Source organism: Trichoplax adhaerens, genomic scaffold (assembly GCF_000150275.1).
Source record: "Trichoplax adhaerens TRIADscaffold_14 genomic scaffold, whole genome shotgun sequence".
Classification (NCBI taxonomy): Eukaryota; Metazoa; Placozoa; class Uniplacotomia; order Trichoplacea; family Trichoplacidae; genus Trichoplax; species Trichoplax adhaerens.
Window position 1 is genome coordinate 1,444,913 of NW_002060956.1, and position 26,617 is coordinate 1,471,529.

Genomic DNA, 26,617 nt, shown 5'->3' on the forward strand with positions numbered 1-26,617 from the left:
TTAGTGGCTTTTGAAATTGAAATGAGGCATATGGGGCATAGATACATTCGGTCCCATACTTTTAACAGCACTGATAGCGCGTGCTGGAGCAGCAGTAATTCCAGCCTAAAGAGTTGTAGTAGTGGTTGATGAATTTAGTGATAAAGTAGAGAGAAAATTTATATGACATTGAACTAACCTCTGATTTTTCTGTCTTGGCCTGAGCATCTAAGTGAGTTAAAACATCCGTCATATTCGTTTCTAAAACCATTCCTCCCATAACTATTTCAGCCAGGATATAATGCACCTTGAATCATACGAGCATACAGTTGATATTAGTAACCTTTGCAGGAGTCGATTTGACTTTAATCAAGTTGTAAATTAACTACAAGCGCCTTGATACAAGGGTTACTATGGGAATCAAATTTCAATTTTAAATCTTTGAAACTGCAAATTGATTCAATTTTATTATTATAGTATGGCAGTAGTATACGCTATTTCAAACCTTATCAATATGGAAGATTAGATCGAGTTCGCATACATTTTCAAAGTGTTTGTCCAGTGTTTCAACGAAAACCTTTACATCAATAAGAGCATTTTATTTTTCGATTGCAAACGATGAAAATGAATCCATTGTTAATTCGTTTGATTAGTATTTTTCTCATTCAAATTTAGCCCCATGTATGATTGAATATTACGGTGTTAAACTATTGATAAAAACCTGAATTAAATCAAGAATTCCAAGTTCACTTTCGGAAGAGTCGACGCAAAAGACAAAGTATAAGGTGGCATAGTGTCGATAGATTAATTTGTAACCAGAATCTCCACCTATTAAACTGGTCGAAATAAAGTTGGATAAGTTATTTTAGACTGGTGCACACCTTCACCTGAGTCAACACTATTCATCTTATTCTTACACTACTCGATGTGCATTAACACTATGCAATGGATGCTATAAGAAATTGGAATTGATCAAGTTGAGGTTACCTTCCTCCTTCCAAGAAATTGCAGACATTGTCATCACGTTTGGATACAAGATGGTAAGTCTCGCGCAGGATTTGCTGTTGAATTTCTTCACTCTATTCCATTATTCAAGAAAAGGATATCAAAAATGGATGAAAAAAAGCTTCTTTACTAAAAGTGGACTCGGGATTCTATTGGATGATAGAACGACTACTGAAGCAACTACTGTATCCTGTGAAGCCGTTAAGAATAATGACGAAAGGTTCTTTAATGACAGAGGACTTTAAATTCTATTGGAGTGATAAAACAACTGCTTAATTGACTCCTGTATGCTATAAAGTCGTTCAGTAACACCGTCCTTGCGGTAAAGTGACGAGTCGAGAACGACTTGATTCCCATAATGTATTATTGCATTGTTGAAGAAAAGGATATCCAAAATACATGAAAAAAGGTTCTTTACTGATAGTGGACTTGTCGTTCTATTGGATGATAGAACGATTACTTAAGCGACTGCTGTATGCTATAAAGTCGTTCGCATCGCCATCATTACAGTTATATGTTATTCCATTATTGAAGAAAAGGATATCCAAAATACATGAAAAAAGATTCTTTACTAACAGTGGACTTGTTGTTCTATTGGATGATGGAATAGCAAGTGATAGAACAACTACTTAAGCGACTGCTGTATGCTATAAAGTCTGTAAGCATCGCCATCGTTGCAGTAAAATGAAGTGACGAGTCAAGAACGACTTGATTCCCGTAATGTATTATTCCATTATTGAAGAAAAGGATATGCAAAATCCATGAAAAAAGGTTCTTTACTAACAGTAGACTTGTCGTTCTATTGGATGATAGAACAACTACTTAAGCGACTGCTGTATGCTATAAAGTCAGTAAGCATCGCCATCCTTGCTGCAAAATGAAGTGACGAGTCAAGAACGACTTGATTCCCGTAATGTATTATTCCATTATTGAAGAAAACGATACGCAAAATACATGAAAAAAGATTCTTTACTAACAGTAGACTTGTCGTTGTATCGGATGATAGAATAGTAAGTAGAACAACTACTTAAGCGACTGCTGTATGCTATAAAGTCAATAAGCATCGCCATCATTGCAGTAAAATGAAGTGACAAGTCGAGAACGACTTGATTCCCGTAATGTATTATTCCATTATTGAAGAAAAGGATATGCAAAATCCATGCAAAAAGGTTGTTTACTAACAGTAGACTTGTCGTTCTATTGGATGATAGAATAGCAAGTGATAGAATAACTACTTAAGCGACTGCTGTATGCTATAAAGTCTGTAAGCATCGCCGTCCTTGCATCAAAATGAAGTGACGAGTCAAGAACGACTTGATTCCCCTAATGTATTATTCCATCATTGAAGAAAAGGATATGCAAAAATACATGAAAAAAGGTTGTTTACTAACAGTAGACTTATCGTTCTATGGTATGATAGAATAACTACTTAAGCGACTGCTGTATGCTATAAAATCAGTAAACATCGCCATCCTTGCAGTAAAGCAAAATGACGAGTCAAGAACGACTTGATCGCCCTAAATGTATCCTTGTAAAGCTTCCATACCACTGGAAATGTGCATAATTTGAAGACATGAACTGCATCAACTTACGTAATATTCGAAGAACTTCATCAAGCGCGGCTTGCCATGATTATTAAAAATCATTATAGCCCTAATCATGATGGAAAAGGTATCTACGATGGCTGGAGAAAGACTGCTTGGGGATTCAAAATGGCCAAGAGTGAAAGTGGACGCGTAGTAAAGGATAGCTTGGGCTAGCTGCACTCGCTATATACTGTATGAAACAGTCGAGAGAATAGGGTGTAATACCATTAAGCCATTGACAAACAGCAACGCCATAGGCTAGGGCTAGAGGCAGCCGTCGAGCGATGTGTCATCCTTGATCACGCATGCCCAGTGGAAAGTCGCCATCGGTGAGGCATTACTATGGAACGCGGAGGAATCCATGGTACCGTATACAGCTTGGGTTGATCAGACGGACGGTGCGACGACTGCGGCAGCAGTTCCGCCATTCCAATTTGTCTTCCATTTCAACTTGCAATTTCACTGTTGATGTTGTCGTAGGAGATGCATTTGCTTGAATGAGTTTGCAAGTAGAAGGAGTTATAGTACAAGTATTGCCTTTGCCTTCAAGTGAGGAAAAGCAAAGGTTAGGTACAGCGATGGCACGGTTTTTGGCCAACGCAACAATGCATCTGTTATGATACCAATAATATTAGTTCTAGTTGTTGGGCTGTTCTGCTGCAGTAAATCAGCTCTCTTTCGAGCTCTCCAGCTAGGATACACAAGCCAAGTAGAGGATATTGCAGTCCATTTTTACTGTACTTATGCTCAGTGCACAGCCGTGTATCAATCCAGCATAATATAGCTACTACAGTGTCTCCATTAGCTAACGCAACAATTCATCCGTTACAATCACAAGTAGTTCAAAGTCAGCAATGGTGAACGCTAGGACTGTTCTACTGGAGTAAGCTGTCTCTTTCTCTCTATTTAAGATGGACATTGCACACTTGTACAGTCGTATATCCATCGAATAGAACATCGCTACTATAGTGTCTCAAATTGGCCAACGTAAGAATTCATCCATTACGATATGAGTAGTGTATCAATTGAAATTTAGCCAAAGTTTGCAACAGCCAACGCTAGGACTGTTCTACTGCAATAAGCGTTCTCTCTCTCTCTAGCTATCATGTACAAACAAAGTAGAGGACATTTCAGTCCATGAAGTCCCTGTCTGTAAAAAAGTTCATCGTGTGCATGTACCTTATTACTGTCCTAACGCTCCTCCGCAGCCATATATAGATCTAATATAGCATAGCTACTAGCCTAATACAGTGTCTTTGGCCAATGTAACCATTCATCTGTTAAAATACGAGTCGTGTACAAATTGAAATTTTTAGCCAAAGCTAGCCATAGTCAACGCTAAAAGGGGTCTACTGAAGCAAGCTTTCTAGAGCTCTAGCTAGGATACATTAGTGAAGTAGAGGACAGTCTAGGCCATGACTAACTTGAATACAACATGCGTAATAACAGTACAGTTTCTATCCATCCGACTTGATGAAATGCTTGTCAACTTGATCAAGAATCGAGTGGACTGTAGAAGAGACTCGTTTATTCTACTGGATTAATTAATTAATACTCGTAGAGAGGCTGTTCACATTGATTCATTAATACTCGTAGAAAGGCTGTTCACATTGATTCATGAATACTCGTAGAAAGGCTGTTCACATTGATTCATTAATACTCGTAGAAAGGCTGTTCACATTGATTCATTAATACTCGTAGAAAGGCTGTTCACATTGATTCATGAATACTCGTAGAAAGGTTGTTCACATTGATTCATGAATACTCGTAGAAAGGTTGTTCACATTGATTCATGAATACTCGTAGAAAGGCTGTTCACATTGATTCATGAATACTCGTAGAAAGGCTGTTCACATTGATTCATGAATACTCGTGGAAAGGTTGTTCACATTGATTCATTAATACTCGTAGAAAGGCTCTTCACATTGAACACCTAGCTCTATAGTATCATGGACTCTACCACATGAGAAGATGATAGAGCCAAAAATGCCATGGCGGAATAGAGGTGGAGGACTGGATTGAAAGCCCAAGAATAGCTACAGACTAAATTCAGTACTCGTGCTGTTGAAAGACAGTATAACAGCTCTAACAGTAGTCCATGCCCCATACCAAAACACTTCCACCCGAGGTACTAAAGCATGCAGCCTAGATATTACCCAGTGGAAACCCTGGCAAGCGATTGCAGAAGTAGGCCAGAAGGAGCAATCTACTGTGGATCCACAGGAGTTTTATCCATTCTCCTGGATTAATCAAGGGTATACACTGTTGTCCTACAACGCCAAATTGTATTCCTAACACTATTGACTCTTATCATAGTAGAATATGCTACAGTTATGACCAAATTGTAATTGATAGAGGTATGAAATCGAAAGCTGACGAGACTACACACTAGCTGGACACCAGCCATTTGCTGGGAATACTCTAGTAGAGATGTAACTGAAATGCATTTTTATTGCATAGGATCCAAAGCAATGTCATCCAAGAAAACCAAATTAGTAGAAGCAGATCAGACTGCCAATCGTCATGGCAGCGATCAACATCAAATGGAAAAAGATGAGATGACACAAGAAATGGAACACTATCAACGTATCGTGCGAGCTTTCCTATACTACAGGTTAGCATCGACCTACAGCTTGTACACTATTTGCATATTCAGACTGTTGTTAATGGATCATCAAGGCGATAAGAATAGTTTTAATCCTCTATTCGACATAGTGCTGAGCTATCATACTGTATATATATACACTATCGATCGGATTAGGGTAATCACGGTACTCTTCATTTAACTTGTATACTGTCTATTATGATAGCAATAATTAAACGACACGACATGGACTTTTACATTACTTCCTGCCAAGTAATACATGGATAGACTACTGGAGGAGTACAATATTAATGAAGATGATGCACATTATCAGTTCAGGTCTTCCATTTTGAAAGGTCCAACCTCCAACAGATGTACACTAACTTGAGTAATGCACGAGATGTAAAGCCATTCTAGACGAGTACATGATCTGGATTTGTTTATACCATCAATTAGAAATACAGTATGTATGCTTATTTGGATTGGACGGTAGTCAATAAAAGTATAGTCAACACCGCATAGAAGCTGTAATACCATGATATCAACCTAGGAAATACAAGATTATTTTCAACATTATTCCCCCTGTTCCAATGACCATAGCCAAATTGAAACAATTGATGTTATTGCAGGATTCATTCACTCAAAAGGGTGAATCAAGCTCGGCGATGTTTTACTAGCCTATCCAAAGAAGATCAACAATTGGCTCCTAAATTTACAACCAAATTAGACTTGATCAAGATGGCAATTGGTGTGAATTATGATTTTATAAGAACCATTCTGCAAAGAACTCAAAACTTGTTTTTAAACTCTGAAATTTATCAAATGGATGAGGTTATTTCTAGCGTTTATATTAAACTGACATATCTGTATTTCTTTTGATCTTGTATCTAGTAAAGATTTATATACAACCACAATATTACGAGTCGACAGCACATCGTAGGGTATCTGAAAGATTACATACAACATTATTTATATAACCAAATACAGTAGTTCACATATTCATTGCAACAGATTGTTAGCAGTATCACCCTATAACAAATTAGCACTGTTTGTTCAAAAACTTCCTTGTTGCTCTCTCTTTAGTAATACTATGCGAGGTCATCATACAATTTGAATAACAGTTGCTAATTCAATCTAGCCCATCAAGGTTAATACTATAAATGGTGTCTAAGTATTTAAATACTCGTATGTTATCAACCACAGACAGTAAGATCAATACTAGCAGAAATCCAGCCTATCTTATACGCTTACTTTAACGTCAATAAACACTATTTCTAGGATGACTTTTATCAATTCGCTATTTTCTGAGCATTGAATCAACCTAGATTCTCACATCACTTTAGACATCCCGTATTCACCTTGATAGTGCAGCTGACGAAATCCATGTCAGCCATAGAATTTCTACTGTCCCTGAATTTGACATGGAAAAAGTCAAATCAACTATTAAACAATTTGTTCGAGATTGGAGTAAAGAGGTAAGTGGTACAGCTTTAATACATAAACGCATTACTATCTAGTGTATAAATTGAAGCCAAATGTCTTGCTAGGGAGAAAAAGAACGAAATACCTGTTATCTACCAATAATAAACGAAATTCTCCGTCTTTTTCCTCGAGATGATATGTATGCACCCTTCAATTTGAATCAAACTATACGATCTGTTGTTAAAGCTAAATACTCACTGAACTATTACAGACAGCCAAATGCTATCAACATTCTGGTCCCTGGTGCTGGCCTAGGTAGATTGGCGTTTGAAATAGTGAAGTTAGGTACTGTAATAATTAACCCTTCTAATTAAACTAAGATGATAGATATCCAAAAAATAAATATCAATTAAATGATTTCATCGTCAATCAATTAATCAGTCATTACTATTTATAGGCTACAATTGTCAAGGCAATGAAATTAGCTTGTATATGTTAATAACTTCAAATTTTATTTTGAATAAGTATGAAAAAAGATATTAATAATCAGAACTATTACGTTATTTGTAATTTTTCTCGTCAAATGTGTGTATAAAATCCTAATCATGATCTATTTTGGGGGGCATTAAAGCTGTACTACTACAGAACAATACGTGATCTACCCGTGGGTTCATCAATACTGTAACATTGCTGGATTTGACGACCAGGTTAGAAACATAAAAATCCCGGATATGGCTCCTTCAGAGATACCAAAAGATACGTCCTTTTCCATGTGTGCTGGAGATTTTTTGCTGGTTTATAATGATCCAGGTAAAAGTTTCCTTGCTTAACCATCAAATACTTGGCTTGAAAAAATTATTTGTAACACTAATTTGATCATGCATAATCTAGAATGGGACTGCGTTGCAACTTGCTTTTTTATCGATACCGCTCACAGCATCATAGCATACATTAAAAAGATATACCAGATATTAAAACCTGGCGGATACTGGATAAACTTGGGTATAAATTACGTCAATGTAACAATTGTAACACACGTCTAATATTGTAGTATAGATTTCTTAAATGATGTCATTTGTACATTAATATTAGGACCGTTACTTTATCATTTTGCTGATATGGCTGGGGAACAATCGCTTGAACTAAGCTACGAAGAAGTTAAAACTGTAATAGAAAATGTAGGATTTAGCTATGAGGTAATAAGAATATCATTGCAATCACCTCTTGCTTTTGCCGACCTGATAAAAAAATCGATTTATAAGCGCTTATGATTAATATCGTGCTTTATGCATTGTTATAGAAGGAAGAAAAGGGCATAGTATCGGGATATACGCAAGATCCAAGTTCCCTAATGACAACTTTGTATCATAATATCTTTTTTATCGTTCGCAAGCCAGAAATTGATCAACAGCAATAAGTTATATATCTTTTGTCTCCTGCTAATTGTATCTGTTGCCATTAGCAAAATTGAGCCAATCAACAAGGAAAAAAATATTAAAATCTCACAATGAATACGACATATTTCCCATAAAGTAGCATTTTAATAGATTAGGGTTTTATTAAGGCGATTTTACCTATACATCCAATAGTTTCTACACATCTACATTGTAACAAATACTTCTTAGCATTTTAACCTCTTTAACCTAAATAAGGACACTTTCTTACTTATTCTACTGGTATTTAATATTTTCCGCAATGGCAGTGGCAAGAGGAATGAAAGTGCTGCAAACGTAAATAGGATAATTATTAGTGTATGAAAATAAAAGGAGAACCTGTTAAAAAGGTTCAATTTTATGTTCTTGGTATAAAATATTTGCTAGTAAAATTATTCTATCTTCATACCTTTTTAAGGCGATAACGGATGCAGAATGAAATTTTGCGCTTATTAGGTCTAAATCGTCTTGCACATTCTTTGATAATCCATATGATTTTACGATCTAATCTAGCAATTAGCTTTCGCAAATGACGTGTTTGTTTCTGCAAAAAAATTTTTGAAAAGCATCACTTTTTGGCGTAAAGAGTTCTACGTAGTTGTAACTCCTCATTTTAATTGTTCCAGTGAAGAAAAGAGTGATCTCGTTTGTTACTTACACGTAATTTACGAATCTTGCAACGTAAAGCGTGTCTTTGCTTGCAGCAAGGATGGTGCCATGGCCTGTGATGTGGAGGACGTGGTGGGCGATAGGGTGGACGATGAGGTGGACGATGAGGTGGACGGTGTGGTGGACCACCGCGAGCAAAAAGTTCTTGAGTGCTTGATTTTTCGTCCAAATCACCTTTATTAGGTGATGACTCTGAATTATCTTCTTCAGCATCTTCGGAGTTATCGCCGTCATCATTATCAGACTCCTCTTCATTGCCTTGAGTATTATCATCGTCATTATCCATTTCATCATCTTCAGCTGTGTCCAGAATATTATCTTCTTCTAATTCTGAAATGACTTCAGATGCATCTGAATTTTCAAACATTTTAATCACATCTTCTTCAACAAAGTCTTCCTAGATTTTGCAGATAGATTACAGAAAGTGCAGGGTATTCAGATACTCTATGATGCTAAAATGATCGATAGTTATCGATAGCAGGCTAGTGATATTACATGATTGTACAATTTTTAAATGCACTATTGCATAAGCTAATAGAAAAGCTCACATACTGAATAAGTGATGTTCCTTGCGTTTGATAAAGGAAAACGCACACCGATTACAAGAAATAGCAAGATAACTAAAGCTTTGGTCATGGTAATATCGATTCCTGTTAAAAAAACAACCTCATTAGTAAATAGAGATCTAGCTTTATTCCAGCTAAAAGCTTTTCATAACTATAAAATAGCAAAACTTGAATTCATTCAACAAGATTACTCAACTAGAAAAGAGCAATTAGTTCAAGCGTGTGAGCTCGCTTAGCGTGAAAATGAGAAAGTATACATACCGTTTCGTGAATTTCCTCTCTGGAAAAAATGAGGTGATCTGACTGAATACAAGATTTAAATAAGTTTTTCTCAACATCAGCAATGTCAGTAATTCTAAAATAAAGTCTATATTTGCATCTTGTGATATGTAAAATTTGGTAGTCGGTGCGATCGAACTGATCTTTCCCGACATTATCACGCTTTCATCATCCTTATCATCTGACCTTTGCTGGCAATTCTCATTTATGGAGAATTTACCTATATCTCATGCCCTAATTGTTCATTCGTAATTTTATTTAATCGTCTAAGTGCATTTCTCATCACTAAAATGAGATTATTTTTCGTTCGATGGAAGCGTATAATTTACGCAGCTAATTAAGACTTTTATTAAAGTTTTCATATTTTCTTTCCAATTTTGATGCTTTCGTAGCAGTTGCCAGTTCGTTTGTATGCAAGAATAGACGGCACAAGCTGTGCAATTCCTCACTATCTAAATTAATTTTTTCGTTCAGGATAGTACTATCAAAACCGATAAACTTTGCTGTTCACTAAAGTATAACCGTTGATCACATCTTAAATAGTTCATTCAGAATTTATGTAGCTCAATTATTCTTTGGATAGCGTGAACTAAACTGTCTATATATAGAAGAAGAAACGATGATTTGGCCATGTAATTCTCATTTAGTAGCTAGTTGTAATTATACAGCTGCTTGATAAACCTCTGCTGTGCATGGGATATACTCGTATTCGATAGCAAGATCAAAGCATTAACTTGGCTGCTTCGACTTTAACGTAATAATAGGGTAAAATACCTTAAATTGTTACTTCAAATAGCTGAACTAGCTCTTTAAATTACGTATGCTAAAAAAGGGCATATACGAGTAGAGAGGGAGAAGTAGGAGTTTAGTCATACTATCACCGATCGATTATAACGCCTTGAATGACGATTGCGGTAGATAGAATATGGAACTGAGATAGAGGGATAAGGTGGCTGCTAATTTCACAATAATATGTATAAAAATTATTGCATATACGGTAATAACTCCACGTAAGGACATTATAACTCAGCTAGCATAGTTTACGGAATATATCTCTGTACCCATCATTTTGAATTACTAATTTCTATAACTAAAAGTTACCTACCGATTGCGTCAACAGAGTCACAATTTGCCGTTCTTTAAAAGTGTTGACAAGCGAATATCGTCAGCATTCCATTTTTATAGCTATATGAGTACCCAATTGCTTGTCTAATTTTATAACAAATTTTGCTGACGATTTTTAATCGATTCTATGAAAACTGTGGTTATCATTCATAAGAGTCATGATATTTTTCCTCTGACTTTTACGTTGAAGTCAATAAATCATAATTGGCTTAAATAATTATAATCAGTTATTCACTCAATTATCAAGCACTAAATTATTTACTTTCGGTACTGTATAAAGCTGAAATCTCTAGAAATTGCATGAGATATTACTTATATTATTTATAATTTCAGAATTTATTTTTGAAATGATGATGGAAATCAGCCAGCTAAAAATTAATATGCATTATTGCTTTATAGTCTAGATGTAATAATCACCAAATGAAGTTATCCTATTTTTATCAGATTCATTGTCAACGATGAGTACAGTAACAATTATACCAGAATTGATTCGATATAACGAAAATCAATCCAACTATTAAAATAATTTCAATATCTTCCTTTTAGCTTTGGTATACATAAAATTGCCAAGTTCATAGTTTTGGGCTACTAAGCTCAATCATCCATATGATAGACTACTCCAATACTCGTCATAATATCAGTAATTAGAGCGATTATAAAGTCTGCAAGCCATACTTTCGATTCACGTAGAAATTATAGCACATCTGTGGAAGGAGAGGTTGATCGAAAGACTGCTAAATGATCCTACATGCTTGGGAAATAATTACATCTATACACAAACTACTGTAGTATGGGTAGCATTTTTATTCTCGCACTGGTCATAAAATTAGTATTAGGAGTGACTATAATGTCTGCAAGTTGCGCTTTTCGATTCATATCGAAATCATAGCAGTCTATGGAAGGAGAGGTTTATCGATAGACTGTGAAATGATCCTATTAGATTCAGCTTTGATTACAACCATACATGAAATAATGTTGTAGAGGTATCATTTCTACTTTCCTACTTGTCATTATGTTGTTAATAAGAGCGATTATCAAGTTTGCACACTATACTATCAATTCATGTAGAAATTGTAATACTCTATCGATGGAGAAGTTTATCGAAAGACTGCGAAATAATTCTACTAGATTTAGAGTGATTAGATCCATGCATGAAATAATGTAGTAGAGGTGGCATTTCTATTCTCGTACTTGTCCTTATATTCTTAATAAGAGAGATTATCAAGCTTACACATTATTGTCGTTTCATGCAGAAGTTATAAATTTATCGAAGGAGAGAGGTTGACTGAGAAACTACGAAATGATTAAATCCATACAGGAAATAATGTAGTATCAAGCCTGCACATTACATTTTCGATTCATGTAGAAATGGTCAAAGTCTATCGAAAGACTGCGAAATGATTCTATTAGACCCGATTTTTCTTACTCGTTATTGTATCGGTAGTAAGCGTCATGATTCCCATCCAATCTTAAATGGTGATCATTTTCCAATCGTGCATGACTTAATTTTTGTACTCATCATTGCATTCTTAATCAAAGCTCTGACTCAAGACCCATTGCCAACCATGGGCTCCTTAGAATAGTTATAGATTACTACCTGCGGCAGTAATCCTTAGCTTGTCTTCGTCATTATTTTCATTCTACAAGCCATCATGAATAATATAATTCTTTCTCTTTGCCTACCTTAACAATACAATATGTTCTATAGTACTTCTGTAAATAGATGTCAAACAGTAGTAGCAAATCAAAGAGGTTACTGTCTTATAACAAAAGTCCCATTGCTATAGCATACTACAAAGTGGAAAGCTAAGGCCTTCTCCTGTGCCAATAAAGTAAAAGCATTGTCTAATAGTTTAAACGTCTAATAGTTGTAATTTTACTCCAATCGCACTCCACCCTGACGACAGAATAGATTATTATTTCGATGATTACGATACATCTTCGTTATCATTAGAAAACTAGATCTGCATGGACCTACTACGCCTTGATCATGGGCGATTGCAATGCTTAGTATAAGTAAGGTTGGAAGATAGATCTTATGTCATTAAAACCATCAAAGTGTACTCTAAGTGTGAAAGAATCCATCAAGACTAGCTCGCACTCTCGATCTCACGTTATTTGGGCAAACAAGCAAGTCGATGAAATTTATCTTTCGAATCGCTATTAGTTTAACTGCCATCTTGTTAATACTGCTGCTTTATCATCAAAATCTGCAGAATAAAAAGTAAGTCAAGATATTGCTAATTAATTTTACAGTTAATCATCAATCTGTGGATGATGGAGGATATTCTCTCCCAATCGATTGTTCACGCCTTGCAGGTGTCTGCATTCTATTTCCTTCTACACTTCATTGTCAATTTTACCATCAGAATGACCAAATCGATGGGATATGAGTATATCCCCTATCCAAAATTGGTCTTTCATTAGGAATGGACCCTAATCTATTTTGATAAAGCTGTTTCGATTGACTATGTTAGACGATTGCACAACTTTTAAGATTTTACTTTCATTACGTACCTACTCGCACTTTTATTACTAAAAATGACCAAGTCGATTAGGGTGCATGCTACTTAAAATTTTTGTTCTTAAAATCATGAGGAGTAGATCCTAGCCTACCTGATCAAACTGTTTCCATTGATCATTTAAATGAATGAACAATCTTTAGGATGATACGGTACTTCTATTACTAATTTATGACCAAAAATAATTAAATCGATAGGATGCATTGCTACGTAAAATTGAACTCTAATCTACCTTATTAAACTGTTTCCATTGACCGTTTAGACGCATGAACAATTTTGAGGGTTACACGTTATTACCAATTTTATGGCCAAAGATAACCAAGTCGATAGGATACATGCTATGTAAAATTTAAGGGATAAAATTTATATTCCTACATTCATAAGTCATGGGCCCTAATCAAACTGTTTCTATTGACTTTTTAAACAGGCGAATATTCTTTAGGGTTACGCTTCTATTACTAGTAATTTCATGACCAAAGATAATCAAGTCGATAGGATAAATACTATCTAAAATTTTGTTCCTAGACTTGCAAATCATGGGCCATAATGCACCTAATAAAGCTATTCCGATTGACTATTGATCACATTATCCTCTCTCGTTACAAAGGATAAAGTAACGATTTAAGTTGTAAAGTAAACTGATAAATCAACATTGACTCAATATCTCTCTATACTTAGTGTACTGTTGCCAAAGTTGATAAACCGGTAGATAATGATCTAAACTATTGTAATTACAGTTTACTCTATTTTTTGATTGATTACATTCGTAGATAAATCTACATCTTGCCCTGCTAAACCATATTCGCTATTCAGTTCTTGTGCTACAGGATCCATTCTGAATGATCAAACTTTTTATCATGATCATGTCCAAGTAAGCCTATCGATTAGTTTCCTATCCTAATTCAAGCTGATCTCGACCTTACTCTAGAACAAGCAGTTCGTTGATAGGCTATCGTACCTGAAGTACCAGCGTTGTTAGTATACGATTATATTTGAGTGTTATATCCTTTATCGTGTTGCATATTAACAAGCTACATCATGCGTTTTCTCCCCCTCTCTCTGTTCAGTACGATTATCCTTCTTTTTAAAGACGTTACCATATATGTTTATAAAATTAAAAATGAATGAATAGAGTCAACGTAGGCTTTACATAGATGTTAGAAACCATTTAAAGGTGAATAAAATCGAAAAAATGGCTTACATCTCCCAGTTTAACGAAACTATTAAATTACCCTTTACATCATCAGATATACTGTATATTTAGGCTTGCACATACTATGCTGAGCTCGCTAGGTAATGCGAAAACATACTGTAGCCGTAATCTACTAGCTAATTGCTGCTCTAATAGTTGAACTCTCCCCGTTAAATAAAATTTATTTTAACCTGATCACATAAGACATAGTAGAGCTCTGCTAACTTCAATTTAAGCTATCTTTAACTCATTCTCTGTCAGTCGTTCATGATTGAAAATGAAAGCCAGTAAAGAAACATGGCTAAGACATCCGTAGATACAATCGTAATAGTTATTGTTAAGCAATTTATTCTTTTATTAATTCACTATAGCTCCCATAACAAAGATGATGATAAGGAAGATTCTTTGCAAAGAAAGCATTTCCCACAATTCCAGAGCAAGAAGAATAAATTATTCATCCCTCAATATTTTGGTATTAGAAAAAACTCTAGTAACTCAATGACGTTTGCTAATCATGCAAAAATAAAACCATCAGCTAGTTTCCAGCTAGATACGCAAATGATAATCCCTATGGTCATATTTTGTTCCTATCGGCCTGAATATACGGTTAAGCTAATCGATTCTTTGAAGAATTTACAATTCCTCAACCCTCAAACACCATGCTTATTTGTCTTGCATAAAAGTCCCAAAGTTACAGAAGAAAGTGTGAAAGGGATGAATGATTTATTAAACAAAATTGACTTTTGCAAAGTAATCAAGTGGAGAGTGATTGATTTGAGTAAGAATCGAACGTCAAAAGCGTTTAAAATGCATTGGTATAAGGTTGTGGCTAAAGTATTTGAAGATCGAGGTAAGATTTCATCCATTAAATCAACACCTCTGCAAAATGTTAAACAACTCTGTTGATTTAGATAATAATACAATTGTAATCTCATCGTTTTCATTCATGATTAGTATCTACAGATAGAGATATTCTCTAATGTTTAACCAATTTTAGAACAATTGTAATACGTATAGTTAACTAGCTCTAGTCTCGTATGACAACATCATTCAATTTTAATATCGCCAAGATTTTATAAAAAGATAGAAATCAAGGCCAGATTATAGATTATTTCCATGTCTACTATATCGATATAAACTTCTACCCATTTTGAATAAATCATTCAATAAAATCGCGAATCCCATTCATCTTAAGCTCAAATACTCCATTATAACGTATAATTGCGACGTTATAGCGATAATAATTTGTTCATCTGTAGCGACTTTTCTACCTTAATTGATAGCATAAATTTTAATATTAATAATATCGACAATCACTACCAGTACATCAATTCGTGCTACATAGGTTTAGGTATAACACAAAATATGGCATAATGCAGTACTCGTATTTATGTCTCGATATATTGTATCATGCAATAAATGATTACTTTATAGAGTAACTAATCAAAGATATAGTTCTTGCGCCCTTTTCATTTTCTGTTAAGTACTTTAAGCTGCAGTTTTTTGTTTAGGTTAAATAAATGAAAAGCCATGAGAATTCTAACGTTTTCAGCTTTAGAAATTATTATTAATGGCTTATAGCATGTCGTGCAATAGTTGTAAAGTAAAATATATAAGTACCTACGGTACGCCAAGTATAACGAGCCTGAGTTCTACTAGTATTTATATAGATGCTCTTGAGCTAAATTTGAATGTATTAAAAATTATAAAATGCATACTTTAAATTGATTCTTAGTTAAAATGTATAAAAAACGATGACTATGCATTCGCATCTTGAGTAGAATGGCACCGCCAGACATGGATAATACATTAATAACTGCATAGCTATTACAGGCTTGCGGTATGTCCTATCCTACGATTATAAATTTTCCTTCTAGCCATAATTTCTACGTACTATTAATAAACGATAATACATATTTTAAATTGATTCGTAGTTAAATAAACGAAAAATAATTATTAGCGTATCAGTCTTCTCTATATTTCAAATTTGAGTCTTGAGTAAAATAGTTCAACTAGATGTCTATAGATATAATTGATAGTCAGTATCAGGCTACGTACTCTTAAGACCTACGTATAATTCTAATTCTAAATCTACTTTTAGATTTAATTTCAATTGTTTGAAAGTAATAATCTCTATTTTAAATTGTTTCTTGTTTTCGATGGCCTAATGCAGATATATTCCATTTGGGGCAAGTATACAGGAAAGACGTGATATTTTTAGAAGATGATATAATATTATCACCTGATGCAATTAAAGTATTTTCTTACGGGATTCAAGTTAAGAAATCTCGACAAAGGGTTATTGCAGTTGGACTAGGTGGATGGTCGGGTGAAAACCTAATCAACGCACACCCAGATACTTTCGATATTCGTTACTCAGCTTTTTTTCCGTCAATGGCCTATGCATTTAATGCTTCTTTCTGGAAAACGATTAAAACATCAAAATTTCTAAAAATACCGAATAATGACTGGTCTGAATCACTGGGGCTTATTATCAATAGATTTATTAACCCACGGCCATTGTTTTTGCTTCCTACATTAGGTCGTCTATGGCATGTGGGTAAAGCAGGTTTAGGATTACGTGGTGATGGATCAATCAGGCGTGATGTCCAAATTGCTGCACATTGGTTAAAATCTCCACGATTAATTAACTTGGAAACTGCCTCTGTAAATACTGGTATTCGGGATATTTTTGGTTTTGTATGTAAAGAATCGGAATTGAGAAACATTTTCACGATGCGATGTCTCTGTCCACAATCTTATCAACGTTTTCCACCCGATAGACGATTTGAAATTGTGTGCTATCAATTTGGCAATTATATCCGCGATCCTTGCTTAAAAAAGTTTCCTTTTCTTTACCGAGATGAAAGTCAATGGTCGTGATAAGTATTCTGACTACAAGGAGTGTTTTCAAATTTTTGGTAGATGGCATAAGGTTATTATCCATGAAAAATATTGTATATATATATATATATAGGAATTGTATGCTTTGTCTTATAAAATGTACAATTATTATTATTAATCATTTACTACTAAGCTTATTGATACCAAAAATGTATATGGTTTATGAAAGAGTTTACTACTAAAAATTAATGTAATGTCCGATGCTACTACATGAGTGAAATAGACATATTTGTGAATAAGTATATATCACGTTATTTAAACCTTAAGATAACTCATAAGGTCAAATAATAAAAAGTGTTTCAAGTGCGTTGCTTTATTACAAGTCTTAAATAATTTTAATTACTATCCGAAATATTCTTATCGTTAATCATAAAATAAGGATGACCCTGGTAGACGGTATTTCTCCTATTTATGTGTACGCGTACATGAAAGTACTAATTGCTTAATAACTGGAGCGCTGAAATTGATAGCAAAATTAAACCATGAATTGTTATATTAAACTTTCGATTCTGTATACAAATTTCCACATAGTTTGCTATTCAATGTTTCATCGAATTCAAAATTTCAATAAAATTTCAAATAAATTACCGAGGCAGAATAACTCATTCTGTTGCCGTAAGAACTTTTCTTTGACATAACGTACCGTAATCTTCTCTAGTCAGCCTTAAAAATTTTTTAATTCGTATCGCAATGTAAAAGATATCTATCAGTCTATTGCTGAATCAAAATAATAAATTGTACCGGTTAGACAATCACACGCTTTAGAACTATTCCATTATAAAGAGAGAATTCCTCAACATTAATTGGGGTAATTCTCCCTTCTAAGCTTCGAATATATTACAATATTGTAGTTGAAAAGGTATCAAAGCTATCAGTAAATCAAAATAGTAAATTGCCTTGGATAAAAGTCTATCAGCTTAATCTGTAATAGGCGGGTATTGCGTATAGGATAATGAAACTCTGATGTACTGCTTCCGGCACCCCGTAATATGAAGCATAAAAATAACACAGTAGAAAAAGCTTTACAAATTTCCAATTTACTGTATGTACGATAAAATTCGTGGCCCAACGGTGTGCATCAGATATTGCAGTCATTTGTCCTGTCAAATACATTCGAATATGTAGTAATCAATTTATCTTTATATAATTTCATTTATTTAAAGAATTTGTCATTTCCTATTCGCCGATACCTTCGCAGCGTCTGTACAGTCGTCATAACGCAAAAATTTTTAAAATATCAGCCGATATTTCATGTACAGTAGATTATAAATGACAAGTACATCATACTTGTATTTCAGCTGAACATAGTTCGGATGTAGTTTCCGATGGAGCACAATATACATGATGTGTACAGTACTTCCATTGAAGTTCGTCAAAGTAACAAGATATCTTGGTATGTACGGCACTAGCTAAATCGTACAGTGGTTGCTTATAAAGGGCACTATTTAAACTTATATCAAATCTTATTCTTGATTACGGACAAAATAGACATAGATAAAAAGAGTCTCTATTGAGTCGATCGTATCCATGTATACTAAGCCACATTTATCTAAAAAGGGTTACTATAACCTAGAAAACGAATACTACGAAGGAATAGCAGAATCTAATACGGAGACTTTATCGGTAAAATAGACTACAGTATTTCATTATAAAGTTATACATAGCTAAGTTTCAGTACTCCTATGCAGTCACAAGAATCGGTTTGACATTATTATAAAACTATTGTTGTTGCTAAGATTTTTACTATTTTCAAAGAGATCCACTATCGTGCCTGTTCTGGAGTACCACTGTTGTTATTAAAATATTTAAAACTCGCTCGTAGTAGCCTAAAAATAGTGAAAATAGGCTCTAATTAGATTATATATACAGTAGGATATAACAAATGAAATAAAGCATCATTTATGTAAAGGAATTAATGAATACTGTAACCTACTTTCTTTATTTATGAGACTTGGTTGCATCTTTTGGCTTCTTGTATTCCACTTTTAATTTCTTTCCATAGACCATCATACCGTTTAATGTAGAAATTGCATGATGGGCAGACGAAGCATTGTCATAGCTTACAAAGCCTAACAGGGTAAGAAAAATTACACTTTATTGAGAGCGCAAGTGAATAACAGATACCTCAACAGCACAATAGTACTTTTGTTGTTATTATAACTAGGTGAATGTTTATAACAAATAGCTAACATAAGCATGTTATGTAACTAGTCGAAATAATTGGAAAGGCATCTTTGAAATATTTTATGATTCATTTTATTGTCACTAATTGTAAAAAATCTATCAATTAGTTTTTGACTTTAAACTTACCAAAACATTTACTTTGCTTCGTTATTTTATTAATATACACCTTCGCACTAACCACATTACCATAAGGTGCAAAAATATTATGGAGGTCATAATCTGTGAACTCTGGTGGCAAATGGTAAATAAATAAATTACAGCCAGCAGGTCCTAGTCAAAAATAAAAAATTATAATTAATACTTTAACAATTATGAATGATTTCATACGTATTTCTTAGTTATAATAAAAACAGGGTCAAAATTGCAATTACCTTCCTTAGGGGATACTGTACTCGCCGAAACCGAAGCAGCATTGTGATTGAAAGGTGCATATTGGGCTATCAAATATTTGACTATGTATGAGTATTATAGGTATCTCAGTACAAACAGTAATAGAGTACAAATGCTCACTTACCACTGTAGGGAGATTGAATTTGATCCACCAATCCGTTAATGTTAATTTGATACCCAGGGAAGCCATATCCAACAGCACCAGCAGATCCGGTAACAACATTAGAGTTGTTTTGAGTCGTTGTTGCTAAGGAACGATTCGATAACAGCTAGTATTAATATTATTTTATAGCTACAATTTATAACAAATCCCGGAAAATAAATTACTGCATGACTAATAAAGAACCGTTGACTTTGTGTTTATAATGATGAAAGTATCACCATATGTGTGTAAGTAAAAACGAATAAGATGATTTATTATTTCTATTGCTGTAAAGTTACCAGGAAAAGTAACTGAAGTTTGGGGGTGAGACATTGAGGTTGAATTATGCGAATGACTTCCAGCATTAAGTCGGTGATTAGCTGTATATTGACCCATTAATCCTACATGTACACCATAATTTTGATTGGAGTTATTTTGTTGCTGCATAGCTGGTTGAAGGGCAAACTGTAAAATAAATGTGATCGTTACCATGTGATATACGCATGACAATACAGGTAAAAAAATTTGCTATGTAAAGAAAGAGCTGTTTCACAATTGAGAGCGAGACTATATAAAAGTAGTACCGCTGAAAGTAATGAAATTTCATATCGTGCGATCAACAAAGTAGCAAACAGTAAGTATGTCTGATACTTCAGAGTACGTGTTGGTGTTTGTGATTTACAGCTCCAAGTTTTAATTAAAGTTGTGGTTTTGAACTGTTAGATGGCATAAACGAATTCTAGCGAGTGTTGTAGGTCACTCGTATAATAGTATAAATAATTAATATTAGCTTACCTGCCCATAGGATCCATAATTATTATACTGCGGAGCATATGATGCATATTGTCGACCGAAATTTACGATATGATTATTCGATGCATTTTTTTGCATCTTTCTGATATATTTATCTTTTTCTGTATCAGCAAATTTAACTACCAACTGATGAGATGCACCCTGTAAATGTATAACAATAGAATATGAGTAGTTAAGGCAATACCCATAATATCTACACTAAATGTTAAATACTTTTACTTACAGGCATATTACGGCTACCATGTAAATTCTGAATAGCTACTTGAGCTTCAGACTTAGTCGAAAATTTTACAAAACCACATCCTAGCGACAGGCAAATAAATAAGTTATTTTGAATGGAGAAAGCTGCTATCCCGTTAACCTGTTTATTTAACATATTTTAGTTATACTATATTTACCTTTACTAGAGCCGTCTATAGCTCTCAAAATAGTTACTTCTTCAATGCTACCATAGGGTGAAAACATAGATTTTAATTCATTTTCATCATCTAATTTACCCAACATTCCAACGAACAATTTTCTTTCTTCTATAAAAATATCAGAGAAATCATTTCAACCTGGTGATAGATTCATACGAAATAGCAACTAAACATCATTTATGGTACTTGCTGTGGTAAGCTGACAACGCAGTGATAGTAATAAGTAAAAGTGTTTTATTGTGATTTCTGTATAATGGCTAAGTCTATTTTTATCATTGTTGAATAATAGAATTTTACCACTTGCTCTTATTGCTATAAAATTAAAACCGAAGTATTGATAATCTCTTAAATAGTGGACAGTATTTACATTCTGAAATGTTACCTCGATTTTCACAGTCCGCTGGCTTAACTTGCATTGGCCTTGGCATCTTAATATATCAAATATAGTATATTATTAGTACGATTAAATTCTATTTGGTATAAAAACTACCCTAAACCGCATCTAAAAAATGTCTCAATAACCATATTGATCTTAGAATTTGTCTCGATTAGGCTCATTTCTTAAATGAATATAAAATTTAATATCATTTGCAATCATAATCAGAAATAACACTGTATCGGCGATGGCACCTAGAATTGTATAGTATTTATTAATTAATTTTTAAAAAGCTATGAAATCCTTGTTAAAACTGCAATTGATTGATAAATATTTTGCAAAGGCATTCAACTTTCGAGTCATCTTCTTTGTATAGATTTTATCTACTAAAGTGTCACGCCAGAATTGCAAGGTCAAAAATTTACTAGGGTATTTACAACATTTCCAAATTAAATAAAACTATTAAAAAGTTTTACTATTGAAGATAGAACATAAAACTACTTAGTGATATGTTATCTTTTTGCAGTAAATTGTAATCATTGCTATATTTGTATTATGTGCATTATTTCGCTTGATTTCATTATCACTTGGGTTTCTATAATTTATCGTTCTTTGAATAAATTTTCTTTCGATGCTTATTACTGCTAATTTAGTTCACTTATACGCACATGTCAACTTCCATGGAAGATTATCGACAGTTTAGATCTGTAAACAAATTTTAACTTGCAGTTTGACGAAAACAACTTACTCCTGATAAAACTTTCTTTTCATGGAAAGCTGACTGAGCAGCTTCGGCACTAGATTTCTTACAATATGTTACAAAAGCACATCCTAAAACATAAAATAAAAGCATAGAAGAATGGAAAGATTACTTTTATGCAGAGTACAGTCATCGAAAAATATAAAACAAAAATAAATTAATCCTCTTCATTAGTATCATGAACTGAATGACTTTTACATCAATAACTACTATAACAATATTGGTCTGTACTTGTACGTTAATGTATGAAAATATCAGTTTTAGCCCAAAGTAATGTCAATGTTGGCAACGTGAATTTCCGTAATTGCTAACTTAACCTATGCATCTAAGAGGGAAGAGATGATGTACCCATACCAACAGCGAACGATGCCACGAATAGTATAAAGAACTGTGCCTATTGCAATCCTGAAATTGTCATAGTGTTATGTGCAGCATCCATATAGTATGCTACGGTATAGTAATCGTTGCAACAATTATGTGACTGATCTTTAAAGATCTAGGCACTCACGGTCATATAATTTGCAACATTTTTAATTGGAAATTGTCGTTGTGTAACAGTTATCTAAGTTAATGATTTGAAATAGACTTTACGACACTAAACTGGCCAGATTACAACACGATGTAACATTTTCTCTTTTCATAAAGTCTCTTAATTTTTGACTCTACAAAGACAGTGATACGAACTTAGTATCAGTTGCTCCGTTGTAGATTGCTAAATATAAGGTACATAAAACCGTTAAATTCAATTCTCAACAAACAAGAATGCCTTGTTGAATCGATGAAATGAAAAGCACTAAGCATGCTACTTACATTATGCAGTCAAAGACTGCTAGCAATATATCAATGTCATTTTAGTAGCCTATGGTACAGCATATTGTATAATGCGTAACCCCCCAAAATTGAAGATTTCTTTTCGATATTGTAGTTGTAGTCTACTGTAGTATGGATTCAATTACACCGTCTATACAGGCTACAGCACAATCCATAGTAGTACAAACTGCATTTTATCATGCTGCGTCATGACAACCTGTCAAATTCAATTTTGAAGCTGTAGTGCTCATGAATAAGAAATAATTGCAGTATTTCGTTCTACAGATAAATCGGTTTATTTATACCTATCCTGATTTTATTATTTTTATAAGATAAAGTGGTATGTTTCTTTCGGACCTTTCTATGACTTCATTTTCATCCATGGAGTAGAGTACAGAGATAATTAATGATTTTCTTGCCTAGCTTACTCATTTTTTCCTAGGCTCCAATTGCTCTCCGTATTCGATTGATTGTAATAATAGGGCATGCGCTCATCAGTGAAGCTAGGAGAATAACGCAGCAGGGAACCAGGGAGTTCATGTCATTAATTCAAAAATGCATTTAAATGCAGTTATAGCTGATGATGTTGTACAATAAGGCAGATTGTAGAATTTATCTGACTAAAGTTAATCCATGCTCCAGAATCCATCCTGACACGATCTATATTAATGGCCTGTCATTGTAATAGCGAGAAGACTAGGAGATTGATTTAATCATTACTCAATTAAGTTAAGAGAAAATTAATGACCCTATACTAAAGTATTTGATCAATAATTAAATATCTCTCTCTATATATATACTGTATAATATAATTGTAATAGCCATTGGCTTCTTTGTAGGCGCATGTATTTTCCAATACTGAGTCCGTTGCGCTGTTCCTAGGTGTGATCATTGGACCAAACGGTACAGTACTGCCTGACTGTGGATTAGAATTACAATACGTGCACAACAGTGGTCACCTTCGTATCGGGCACAGTATAGGTAGTCACGCGTAGTCGCTCAAGAAGGAGAAACAAGTCAAACTTGACCATGGCTAATCATGAATTGTATGATTCTTGTCAAGGCTGGATAACGTCTACTACAATATGCAGTATCCGGCATTTAGTGCTTGCAGATCTATGGTAGCCGATTGTGATGGAGAAATATCGTCAAGGAGATTTGACTAGGGGCAATCCGATGCAGAACACACTTTGATACTTTGTTTCGTTTTTACAATGCACATTGGACTTCTTTGATTGGCTGCAGCAACACGCTGGTGAGCCACAGTCCTTCCAGTCCAGTACAGTACTGTAAGGCTGCTACTGTACTGTAGCGTTGAGTGAAAAAGCTCTTTCAAAGTGTTGACTACAGTACTACAATGGACTGTAGATTTTCTATTTGTTCTGGGGGTCCATGCGACGATGGGACCATGCAAGAGATTCTTTTTCTACAGAATCAGATCCTCGATAAATTTTTAATTTTCAACTGCAAATAATTTTCCTTTTGTCGTTATTATCAAGGCAAATGATTGAAGAATGAAAACGGTGTTCTGACGAGATCTGGAATCAGTATCCGATTGCAAGTTATTCCAACCACGGATGATTGCAGACAGGAGACCTCGACAACAAAAACTTGGCGATTCTGCAATGCTCTCTACTGTATAGTACAGGACAATATGACAGTACAAAACTTAGTTGATTATTTAGCTGTTCGAGTGGCAGTGAGATTAGTCAAACTAGACATCGTCGTCTTCAAGTTCACCGAACCTACAGTACTCATCGTACATGACCAAACAGTACTTTTACGATGGCGACACAGTGTCGTCAAGATCGAGCCAAGAAAGCATACCGTAGTTGGCTCAGACAAATATTTGTCTCAATTGTCACATGTTACTGTTAAAACTCAGTCTGGAACTGCAAAGTGCTGACACTATTCTTCCCTAGTGTACAGCAGCCGGCACAAGTGCCTACGACTGCGTACAGTCTACTATACTCTATGTCCAGAGTGAATTGCAGCACTGGCAGTGCAGCAGTTTGGACTCGTTCCATTATGACAATGCCACCAATTCAGCATTCATACTGTACTAAGACTGACTGGGAATCGTGCACACTGCACTGTGCAGTGGCATTAACACATTGATTAGAAGGGGCATTTCTAAAAAATGATTCATCAAAAAATTCTTGTCCAAAAAATGAATTGAAAGTGAGGAGTTTGACCCTCACTAATCTACGTGTAGGGTCTGCTTGGTGTCTATCTATTTTCCATGCTTGTGAGTTACTGTACTCTCTGTGCAAATGGTGATCACTGGCATGAAACAAACAGTGGATCGAGTGTTGTCAATGCTCAGACTTTACAATTATTCAGATGACGTCTAAAAGTTGTTCACAACCCTTACAGTGTCTTCAAGCACAATATCTCGTATGCTATACTGTCTGCCGCACCATCAATGATACACAACGAATCGCAAAACCAAAGGACATGACAGTATTTGAAGATAAAGCCAACACTGCTGTACAGCTTGTGCCTATTGTTGCAGACAGTATACTGTACGGAACATCAAGTCATCCATTAGAACTGTCCATGGTTGGGTCTACAATATCATTCTTTCCTCCATATCAAGATGCAAAATCACTTCTTTACAGGCGATACTGTTCTCTACTGTGGAATGATCGTTGCTGACCAACAATACATCTATCATTAAAATGCCAATGATATACGCACAGATGTGTCGAGATGAAGTATTTTAAATGCTATAACAGCAGCACCAGTTTCCATCATTTTTTTACTTGACTACAGTCTACTGTATACTATCGTTTTACAAAGTTATTGGGTCACTTGGGTGTCTCTCATCTCCACTTTCGTCATGCACTATACTATAGTAAAAAGACTAGGGATGAAGTGAAATTGATAGTATCAGCTCGTAAACTCATGAGCAAGTGGCCAATGCATGTTGAATCGCTTATGCATCTACTTGTTTAACCTACCTTTATGTTGTTTGGTAGTTCGATCTTTGATAACAGCTAACTCGTAGATCGGACCAAATTGATCAAATAATGAATGGAGATCTTCTTCCGTACAGTCGCGTGGCAGTTGACCGACAAACAATTTGATTGCGTCCTTATCTTTTACGGCGCTTGTTATTTGTAATGAATCATTTCCATTGCTATCGACGGATGTTGTCGGTCCATTACTACTGTTACCAGGTGCTGCCATTACTCACTTTCGCTGACTGACTCTTGGAGTCGCTTCCTATCACCTGATAATTATGTACGTAATTTGCAAGATCTGCGATGACAGCGATGCGTGTTATCGACTATACTGTAACTTTGGAACACAGTACAGTATTATCCAACACAGCTACAGTAAAAGTTAGCTTGAACAAAGTGGCTACTGTACACTACTACAGTACTGTACTACAGTACAGTAGCGACTCCACTCAACGTTGAAATTGTACCGTACTGTAGAGATTGGATTACCC

General features: G+C 34.6%; 5 protein-coding genes across 5 annotated transcripts; 2 read left to right on the plus strand and 3 right to left on the minus strand.

Annotated features, from left to right (window-relative positions):
• Nucleotides 1-2,645, minus strand: TRIADDRAFT_30652 (uncharacterized protein; the record flags this gene model as incomplete). The annotated part of the gene is made up of 6 exons (XM_002116271.1): nucleotides 1-105; nucleotides 179-286; nucleotides 485-556; nucleotides 701-815; nucleotides 967-1,058; nucleotides 2,577-2,645. 6 exons carry the CDS (start codon nucleotides 2,643-2,645, stop codon nucleotides 1-3), a joined length of 561 nt encoding a protein of 186 aa, XP_002116307.1.
• Nucleotides 2,646-5,113: 2,468 nt separating this feature from the next.
• On the plus strand, nucleotides 5,114-7,993 carry TRIADDRAFT_30505 (uncharacterized protein; the record flags this gene model as incomplete). The annotated part of the gene is made up of 10 exons (XM_002116176.1): nucleotides 5,114-5,184; nucleotides 5,784-6,020; nucleotides 6,551-6,629; nucleotides 6,702-6,775; nucleotides 6,848-6,921; nucleotides 7,034-7,100; nucleotides 7,208-7,392; nucleotides 7,468-7,578; nucleotides 7,669-7,772; nucleotides 7,877-7,993. The coding sequence occupies 10 exons, from the start codon at nucleotides 5,114-5,116 to the stop codon at nucleotides 7,991-7,993; spliced, it is 1,119 nt and encodes a 372-aa protein (XP_002116212.1).
• A 263-nt stretch (nucleotides 7,994-8,256) lies between these two features.
• Nucleotides 8,257-9,728, minus strand: TRIADDRAFT_60273 (uncharacterized protein; the record flags this gene model as incomplete). Its single annotated transcript, XM_002116272.1, has 6 exons — nucleotides 8,257-8,298; nucleotides 8,419-8,553; nucleotides 8,668-9,075; nucleotides 9,231-9,328; nucleotides 9,506-9,547; nucleotides 9,710-9,728. 6 exons carry the CDS (start codon nucleotides 9,726-9,728, stop codon nucleotides 8,257-8,259), a joined length of 744 nt encoding a protein of 247 aa, XP_002116308.1.
• Nucleotides 9,729-14,659: 4,931 nt separating this feature from the next.
• TRIADDRAFT_60274 (uncharacterized protein) lies at nucleotides 14,660-17,245 on the plus strand (the record flags this gene model as incomplete). The annotated part of the gene is made up of 2 exons (XM_002116177.1): nucleotides 14,660-15,212; nucleotides 16,536-17,245. The coding sequence occupies 2 exons, from the start codon at nucleotides 14,660-14,662 to the stop codon at nucleotides 17,243-17,245; spliced, it is 1,263 nt and encodes a 420-aa protein (XP_002116213.1).
• Nucleotides 17,246-19,204: 1,959 nt separating this feature from the next.
• TRIADDRAFT_60275 (uncharacterized protein) lies at nucleotides 19,205-26,352 on the minus strand (the record flags this gene model as incomplete). The annotated part of the gene is made up of 11 exons (XM_002116273.1): nucleotides 19,205-19,335; nucleotides 19,577-19,720; nucleotides 19,822-19,902; nucleotides 19,965-20,087; nucleotides 20,282-20,447; nucleotides 20,778-20,936; nucleotides 21,019-21,098; nucleotides 21,194-21,322; nucleotides 21,597-21,642; nucleotides 22,339-22,421; nucleotides 26,124-26,352. The coding sequence occupies 11 exons, from the start codon at nucleotides 26,350-26,352 to the stop codon at nucleotides 19,205-19,207; spliced, it is 1,371 nt and encodes a 456-aa protein (XP_002116309.1).
• Between the last annotated feature and the right edge of the window lie 265 nt (nucleotides 26,353-26,617).